Source organism: Myxocyprinus asiaticus, chromosome 37 (assembly GCF_019703515.2).
Source record: "Myxocyprinus asiaticus isolate MX2 ecotype Aquarium Trade chromosome 37, UBuf_Myxa_2, whole genome shotgun sequence".
NCBI classification, from domain to species: Eukaryota; Metazoa; Chordata; class Actinopteri; order Cypriniformes; family Catostomidae; genus Myxocyprinus; species Myxocyprinus asiaticus.
The window spans coordinates 30749817-30759253 of NC_059380.1; the positions used below are offsets into that span (position 1 = coordinate 30749817).

Consider the following 9437-nt stretch of genomic DNA (forward strand, 5'->3'; position numbering starts at 1 on the left):
GATGCATATATTTAAATAAAATCTTAAAGTAATGCTAATGTAAATTCTACCAAAACCTGGAATCAAACAAGACTCCTCTTACAGACAAATACGAAACTACTGGATACTCTGAAATTCCTCAATTTAAGTGCATCCAAAAAGATCTTATTTGATTCTAAGAGGAGTCTTATTTAATCTCATATGGATTAAACCAAAGTTAAAAAGCATTATGGTTTTTAAACATGCCTAATTTTGTTTTAAATGTCTCATACAATAGATTTACATGCATCCAAGGTCAAAAAACAAATTTAATTTGCTCAATTTAAATTGCAGCATTATCTTTTTTTTCCCCCAGTGTCAAAAACGACTCGTTCAATGATCCGTTCTAAAGGATTCAAACTCCTTTCAGAGAGCCTACTCTGCTCTCATTGGTCAGATGTCCCAGTCTGTTGTGATTGGTCTACCGCTTAGAAGTGTTTGTGGCGGGTCAAAGCTGTTCGCGAGCAGCCAATGAAGACCAGAGGCAGGTTTTTTTTTTTTTTTTTTTACCAAATTACATAGGTTCGTACAGGAAGTCTGGAATTATTAACGACTCATTTCAGGTGTTCAGAATCGGTTCTTTCTTTTGGGAGTCAATAACTCCATTTGTCGTGCACTTTGATTTTTGAAACTTTGCAGACTTTTTTACTTTCACAAACAGCTATATAACACACTACATAAAAGGTAATATTTGAAAAACCATAATAGGTGCTCTTTAATAGAATTCTTTATGGAGAAGAGTTTAAAGAAAATAGTGCATTCACCGCTGACTTGATTGATGGTCTGGCTGATTTAAAGGAATAGTTCACCCAAAAATTAAAATTCTTATTTACTCACTCTTTTGCCATACCAGATGTGTATATCATAGCTCTTTTATTCAATACAATGCAAGTGAATGGGTGCCAAAATTTGAAGCTCCAAATATTACACAAGTCAGCATAAAAGTAATCCATAAGACTCCAGTGGTTAAATCAATACCTTCAGAAGCTATACGATAGGTGCGGGTGAGAAACAGATCAATATTTAAGTTCTTTTTTCACTATAAATTATTTCCCCTGCTCAGTCAATCTCCACTTTCACTTTCTTCTTGAGTTTTTGGTGATTCAAATTCTTCATCCCACCCCCTACTGGGCAGGGAGAAGATTTTCTAGCAAAAAAAGAATGTAAATATTGATTGTTTTTCACCAACACCTATTATATCACTTCTGAAGGTATGGATTAAAACACTTTTCTGCTGCCTTTTTGCAGCGTCAAAATTTTGGCACCCATTCACTTGCATTGTATGGACCTGCAGAGTGGAAATATTCTTCTAAAAATCTTAATTTTTGTTCTGCAGAAGAAAGAAAGTCATACACATCATGGATGGAATGAGGGTAGAGGTCTGCAACACAACCCAGGCCCGACGGGACCTGAGAACCCAACGGGTTTCGGCTGGGTTTGGGTCCATTTTTCCAAGTAGGACATTGGGTTCAGGTTTGTAATTAACAAAAAATTAAACAGGCCTACCGAACTTGTTTCGTGCACATGCTCTCACCCACAGACACGCGTGAACGGACGAGTCGGGGGCCGTTCACACCGAACACGTTTGTGCACATCTGTTCTGTTTTCCCCTTGCTTTCCTATGTAAACACATGCTGGATGAATGTTTTTGACTGTCGCACTGCGTCTTGCCGTTTCTTCAGCGACACAATTTTTACCGACAATTTTTAAACACTGTGTCAAGTTAAAAAGAACTTCAAATTGTTAAAAACGCTTGGAGACACCTGCACTCTGTTTCAATCTTTGTGGGAGGGATTGATTCATAGCATGGAACTTTTAACTTTAAAGGCACTTTAACTTTGAAAAACACCGGGGGACTCTTTTTTAAATGTTTGCACTTCACTGCTTCCAGCTGCTCTTTCAAACAAATAAGGGATATAAAATGCTGATCTTTAGATATAGCTTGTCATAAATTTCCAATATGGCTTAATGATTGCGAACTGCTCTGCAACAGGTGAAAACAAATCACAAGCCCCCTCGTGCTTGGAGAAAATACAACAGTGCCACGTTTTCACTTTGAAGGATGCAGCGCATGCATTTATTTAAATCATATTCTTTTGAAGTTTGATAATCACATCAGGTCATATCACGATTCCTGTCTTTCTGCCCCAAATAAGACCTATTTAAATAAAAAATTAAGACTTCTGTTGTATCATTTAAGATATTTAAGACTTTTTATGTCCTTAAACTTTGGAAAACTGAATTTAAGACATTTTAAGGATCCGCGGGAACCCTGCTTAAACATATCGGTTTGAACTAGGGATGCATTGATCGATCGGCTGATCTCTTAAACCCAGGCACGTAGCTAGACCCTGGCTGATAGGGCTGAAGCCCCGGATCTTTTAATTGCTCCGAATGTTTTTTTGTTTTGTTTTTTGTGATGAAACAAATAATAATAAAAGCTTAGCCTAATGTTAATTACATCAGGGTTCAAAAGCAAAAAGGCAGCTTTTAATTCTGGCTTCAAATGTAAATTAATTCTCACTTGCATTAACTGAGGGTACGCATTTTGACATTTAACCTGCTGTTCGAGCTCAAGTTCATCAGACACGTTACAAACATCTTGAGTGGCTGGGAGCTTTCTATTTTCTCTCAGAGGGGTGCAACTTTTCTGTATCAGAGGCACTGAGGTTTTATTATGCAAGCCTTATTTCTAAATATATAATCTATAAACCTAATTTCTAATCTTTATTTTTATCAATCCATACACCAAGTAGATTTTAATGCATGCACCAGTTACAGTCAGCTTGTTCGGAGCACCCCTACTCACTCCCTAAGATGGACTCTTCCCAGGTTAAATCAGTTGCTTTAACAATTTCCATAACTAAATTAGCAGCAAATTCACTCAACAGCGGACTAACAAGAATTTATTCAGCATAAATCGATCAGAATGAAGAAGATACGTCAGTAACAATGAACTTCACTTTTAATGAAATTTTTAATTTGTATGGTGTGCAATTGTTATGCCAGTAGATTGGAACCTTAAATACTAAGCAACTCCATGCCAATTGAATTAAACAATGCAAAAATAAACATTTCACAATGAAAATTAGTCAGAGATGTGATTAATACACTAGAAGTGGTTCATGTAAAATTATTATTGTATCATTAATAATGTTTTAACATCAAGTCTATTTATCCAAATAATATTTTTGTTATTATTAACTACATTGTAGCATTTGGTTACATTATATTGTGTTCTCTCAGACCTGATTAACTTAATATAAAACATCCATCCCTCCTGCACTTTTGGCTTCTAGCGGAGGCTTTTCAAACAGACAGGTGCATATGAGCCGATGGGCATGGAAGAAGGCTATAGCACAGGGAGCGATAGTGTTACTCACTAGGACAGCAGATTTTGAAAGAAAGGAGCGAAGGGTCAGGTAATTGAGCATGGGAGCACGACACTGAACTGATGCGGAGCATGAAGTGGAGTGCCCGTCTGTGCGCGTTAATGGTACAAGGATCTGGCATCTGCCACTGACTCTGCAACATCTGCACAACTGGTGGCACGAAACAAATGATGCTCAGTGAAATTCAACTGAAGATCGCAATGTTTGTATTTGGAACTAGTCCTTAATCAGTTGTTATCAATTAAACAACAGGAACTCTTTCCCCTGTTAATTTCCATCCCTGGATGGAACACTAAAGAGATGGACATGAAACGGGTGTTTAAGTGTCTCTCTTCACCATGCAGCTGCTACACAACGCACTTGCCAATATGCCACAATAATCTTTGATTTTTGTGACAACATAATTCAGAACCGTTTTCAATTCAAATAAATGTTAGCATTTCATAATGTAAACTGAATGTAATTTTACAGTGTGGAGCATATACCTAATGGCAACATGTCACTTGTAAAGTGTGATGGGTCCACACTAAGATCGGTATCAGCCGATCACAGTGTTAAGATATTAGTGATCGGCCTCAAATTTCCTGATCGGAGCACCACTAGTATGAACATAAGACCCAAGTTATAACTAAATTCATAAAAAACAGACGATCAGACACAGGGCTGTTCATACTTGACGATGTTTGGGTGATTAAGCTCTTTCAGTAGAGAGATCTCACGAATGGCAGTGCTGGGAACACCTTCAGTCTCCCTGAAATAAGACAAACAATAAAAATCAATTTAAAAAAAAATTGCAAGTGTTAGTTTATGACTTATTTTACTCATCTTACAAAGATAATCAATTAAATAACCCTTAAGTCTCTGAAGACAACGACAAATTAAGATTTTTGTTAACGACCATTAAAACGATAAAATTCTAACTATGCTAGTCTGTTTCGTCTAACTTTATCATGACTTCATGTCGGAGTAAACAATGAAACGAACAATGCTGTGACAAAGTGCGGTTTCATGTGCCTTTTTAATCGTAAATTATGTAACATATCAGTTTTAGCATGCATACAGATGAAATAGACAGAGGCACTGTATGATGTTCGTATCACACTGTATGGAGTTCAACACTAAAAAGATTCAAAACCAAATGAGAGATACTTACGTGTCTAATCTGATTTTCTTGAGTGCCACAGTCTCACCGGTGATTTTATTCTTTGCTTTGTAAACCACCCCGTATGTTCCCTCTCCTATCTTCTCCACTTTCTGAAAAGACTCCATGACAAACTGCCCCTTTTCCGGGGAATCTGGCCACTCTCAATCTATCTAAAACAATACGTCTGACCACTGTGTGGAGAGCCTACTTTCAACAGCAAAGATAACAAACATTAAAATAGTTTTTTAGCTCAGGAAAGACACCGACGACAGAAAAACATTTCACAACTATCAAAACCGCCAATTCCCGCGTGTCAAAAACCACGCCCTTTTCTTCTTCTTTTTTTTTTTTTTTTTTTTTTTTTTTTGCGGGTGGCAAACCAGTAAATGGAGCATTACCGCCACCAACTGGACTGGAGTGTGGAACATCGAGAATAGGAGCGAAAAAAAGGAAGACTAAATTCTGTTACATAAACCAGTTTCTTTTAGATATTCCAACAATGCATCGTATACTATGTACTGACCAGATGAATATTGCAAAAAAAAAAGTCTATAGAGATATGCTGATACCCTTGTTTCTTAAACTTAATCTTAATTGTTCTTGACAGTTTCCAGCTGATCGTAGTATATACAGTTTCCTGATACATGCTTTCCTATTATATAAAGTGAACTGTTTAGACCAGAGTGCCCAATACGGAAACATGTGATTATTGTTTCTTCTCTCCTTGTCCTATAATTGCCTCTCCCAACACAAATCTGTCTTTTAATATTAAATAAATGTCTTCCTCTTCATTATCCCATCTATCTTGCCAGTTTTTGTTGGCAAGCACTCTTGACCGTCCCTTTAATTCTGCTTAACACAGTGTCATGTCTATCGCTTCATGTTTTAAAGCTTGCTTTGCCAGATAATCAGCCTCCTTCATTCCCTTCTACCCCTATGTGAGCAGGTACCCATAAGAAGTAATGACAATGCCTAGTCTGTTAATTCTAAATATGCTTTGTACAATTTCACAGACTATATCATCTCTGGATGATGGCTGCCCACTTGCAAACTAGAGCATTCATTGGTTGGACTTCCTCCACCCATTGCAGTGCTAACATAATTGCCAAAATCTCAGTGGTATAAACTGATATATGGTCTGTTGTCCTTTTCTTTACATATATTTTAAAATTTGGGATGGATCTTGCTGATGCTGTATGACAAGTAATAGGGTCCTTTGAACCATCAGTATAAATCTGTAATACTGAAAAACATTTCTGGTTTATATATTGTCTAACCACAATCTCCTTTGAAATCTCACATGGTTTATTATTGATTATTTCCTGTAGCAGCAGATCTACATTTGGCTTTGGAAACAACCATGGGGGTGTTACAGACCAAACAATGTTGGGGCTAATCTCCATATTTGTCAGACACATTTCCTGAGCCTTTCTACCAGCAGTCCAACCAAAACTTGTGACTTTGTTGTTTCCATGTTCCCAGCAATCCTCTAATATCTTTTTCACAGGATGATTATCTGGATGACCTCTAATTGAAACCCAATAGACCACAGTCAATTTATGTCTTCGGATGTCTTGGAGATGTTCTAAAAAAACCACCTACTGGACTGGAGTGTGGAGCGCAAAATGGTTCGATAGTGGCAATAATTTTTATTTTTATTTTAAATCCATACACTTTAAATCTTACTGATCAATCCTGTCTCTTTCAAATAGTTAAATAATTCATTATATATTCTTGACTGCTTTGGGCCATTACTTAACAACAGAACCTGGAGTGAAATTTTGTTGATTCCCAATGATCTTAATACTTGGATTAGATGAAATCTTTCTCTTTCACATGCAACAAAATTTATAAGTATATGTGTCCACAGCTACCGGTCTCATGTTTCCCTATTATGTGCAGACTATCCCTGCGTCTGATTATCCATACCTCCCTACTATATCGTATGTCAAAAACAGTATGCCAGTGGAGTAGTATGTCCAAATCCATAGTATTCATAAGACAGTAAGCGAGAAATGCTCGGATGAACTACTACTTCCGGCTAGAATCCGAAGTGTGGATCAGTTGAACACTTTCCTATCCCAAAATGCATCGAGAGCTGAGGAGACATCACATTCAAATGCTGGATTTAAAACAAATGGTGGAGAACCATGGAGCAGAAAGTTGTTTTCAACAGTAAGTGCTATATACACAGAGAATGTTGCTCATTGTGCTTAAATGGCACTTGTTTAACCGAACTTGAGTGGATTATTTTCATGGTTGTTATTGTCACGTCATATATTCTGGTCACGGGACCATGTGTACATTTCCAGATGTTAGTATGTCCGAATGCTATTCATACTGCCTCTCGCATACCTAAAGAGCGTACTGTTTTACCGGCCGAGAAGTGCATTTCTCATCAAATACATTGCATACTGTGACAGTACGCAGTTTCGGACGCAAGGTCTTATTTAATGCTGAATGTCAACTACGCAGTCGGGAAATAAACCACACCCTCCAAACGAAATACAAAAATATTCCCGCCCCAAAGGAAGCCCGCCTGTTCTACGTTTAAACCAATCAACTGAACGAAACAATTAAGCCCACCCACTTCACATGTAAATCGACAAACTAGGCTCGTTTCAGATGCCAAACGCCTCACCTTGAAAATAGACAAGAGTAGGCGGCAGCAGTCAGGAGAGGAGCAGAGATTATTTTATTTATATCGAGATAACAGCCTCCACGACTCTACAATTTGTCTGTCACGTGTGTTTGCTATGTGTGACGTCACAGAGGCGCCATTTTGAAGGTATCAGCTCTGCAGAGAAGTGAAGAAAAGAGATTGCATGCACCTGCCAGAGAAAACAGTTGGATCTGTTCTCATTGTTCCACCTAAGCCCAAGCAGCTGCCTAGCATGTTAGATGTATCCATTCTAGTAATAACTATTGTTATTTTTACTTGTTGATGCTGCTCATGTTACACAAACATGTATCATCTTATCTTATGGCCTTATGTGCCCACACAGCCTGAGGGCAAGAATTGCACAGTTTTCTTTTGTCCAAGTTGTACATTTGTAATGTTTACTTTTGCCCAATTTGCACAGTTTTTTACCTTTTCTATCGTGTGACTTATTAGTGCAGCTTTTCACATAACACGAGCGTACCATTTCAGCAATGAAAGAAAGCGAACGAAAAGACAATGCTCCAACCATATAATACCTCCAAAATGGCGGTTACACCCATAATGTACTTCAGTTATCACGAATTTGATGTCATCTGTCAAAGAGAGAGCGTAACGGTCAACAAGCGTTTTACGACAGTAAGTCATCGTTTGCAGGTACCATGTAAATGAGTGGAGAAAGCCATAAAGTGACACCTACCTGTTGCAAAAACGTCCGTGGCTTCTCTTATAAAACAGCAATTTATCTTAGTAAACTCCACACACAGTTCATTCCAAAAGGATTGTTAAGTGTAAAACATGTTGAAGATTAGCTGAAAGGCAGTCAGTTCATTAAGTGATAAGTTGTTTCCTAACATAAGCAGTTTATTCAGCACACTGAGGCATCTCCTCCATAGACATCCATTCAAAATAATGGCCTCTTGTCTCCCGCCCATAGAATGTCTATGGGAGCACCACGTTATGCTATTTTAGGCTAAGCTGGTAGACTCCCTATTAGAAGGGTTCTGTGAGGAGTGAAGTATGTGCTTTCATAGTGGATCAGACACCTTCAAGATCAAAGGCAGATATACTGGGATTCACCTTCATTCTCTGTTGCTGATAAAGTGGAAATAATTTAAATTCTGTTGCTTTAAAATGAAAATAAATATGATGAAAAAGACACTCAGTGTACCTGTTATTTCATTTTGCCAATAAGACGCATCTTTCCATTCATTTTCAGTTTAATAAAGACACGTATTTTAGATATTTCAGAAATATGTTAAAAAAAATTCACATATCCCATTCAGAGCTCGAACTGTCAGTGTTGGGAATATTTGCATATCATTTAAACATATAAAACAATAATGAAGAATAGAACGAAACATAATGGTTGTTTGTGCTGTAAGTGATTTTGTCATGGAAAGGTATGCAAAAAAATTTCCTACTCCCTAAAATATATTAATAAAATAAGTGTTGTGAGACATCTCATGATCTCTGTCACAGCTCTAGACTCTTTAAACAACAAACAAAAATGTGTCTTGGATTGCATTTGATTGGATGATAGACGTTCAATGTGTAGGGTTTTACTGGTTGTTTAGATCAGTGTTACTATCAGAAATAATTGATAATTATTTCTTTAGTTATTAATTAATATTTAAATTAATTAATTGAATCTAACTCATTAAAGCCTCATATGGGGATCCAGTAAATGTAGTGCACTACATTTAGGAGCGGGTTTGGTTATTAGCAATAATTAATAATTATCAAAGATAATTATTCATTATTAAAATCAATAGAACATTGATGAGAATCAATGTTAGTTTTTATTAAACCAACAATTATCAAAGATAACCACTAATCATTAACATCGATGAAACATTAATTTAAATTAACACTAGCTTTTTGATCATTCAAATTCAACAATCATCAAAGATAATTATCAATTATCAAAAATCAATAGAATATTAATAAGGATTAATATTGACGGGGCACCACCCTGGAATCAGGGACTAATAACCAGATAGTATAACAGTCTCAATATTAGATTGTTTTCTTAGGAAAATCGACATCCGAAGAATATCGATTTTCGGGGAAAAAACAATGAATGAAGGCTTGAATCCGAGCACTGACATCCCGTCAGCATGACATAGGTGTATGCAAAACAAAACACTTCTGTTTGAAGTATAACAAAGTTTATTTATGCAGTAATATCAATTAATAATTAATACAATGCAGTCAATAAACT

The 9437-nt window shown here is 36.7% G+C and overlaps 1 protein-coding gene across 5 annotated transcripts in view; it reads right to left on the reverse strand.

Moving 5' to 3' along the window:
• Positions 1–4897, reverse strand: part of cdk2 (cyclin-dependent kinase 2) — a 93019-nt gene extending 88122 nt beyond the window's left edge. For 4 of the 5 annotated variants that reach the window (XR_007895083.1, XR_007895082.1, XM_051676667.1 and 1 more), the window contains exons 1-2: positions 4564–4896; positions 4084–4161 (exon numbers count right to left, since the gene is read on the reverse strand). Coding sequence is in view for 2 of the 5 variants with exons in the window: in XM_051676667.1 (XP_051532627.1) it covers positions 4084–4161; positions 4564–4679 (194 nt within the window). In the remaining 3 variants the exon portion in view is untranslated. Of the gene's footprint in view, positions 1–4083; positions 4162–4563 lie in introns of all 5 variants that reach the window. The other variant, XR_007895084.1, reaches the window with a different exon arrangement.
• Positions 4898–9437: the final 4540 nt, after the last annotated feature.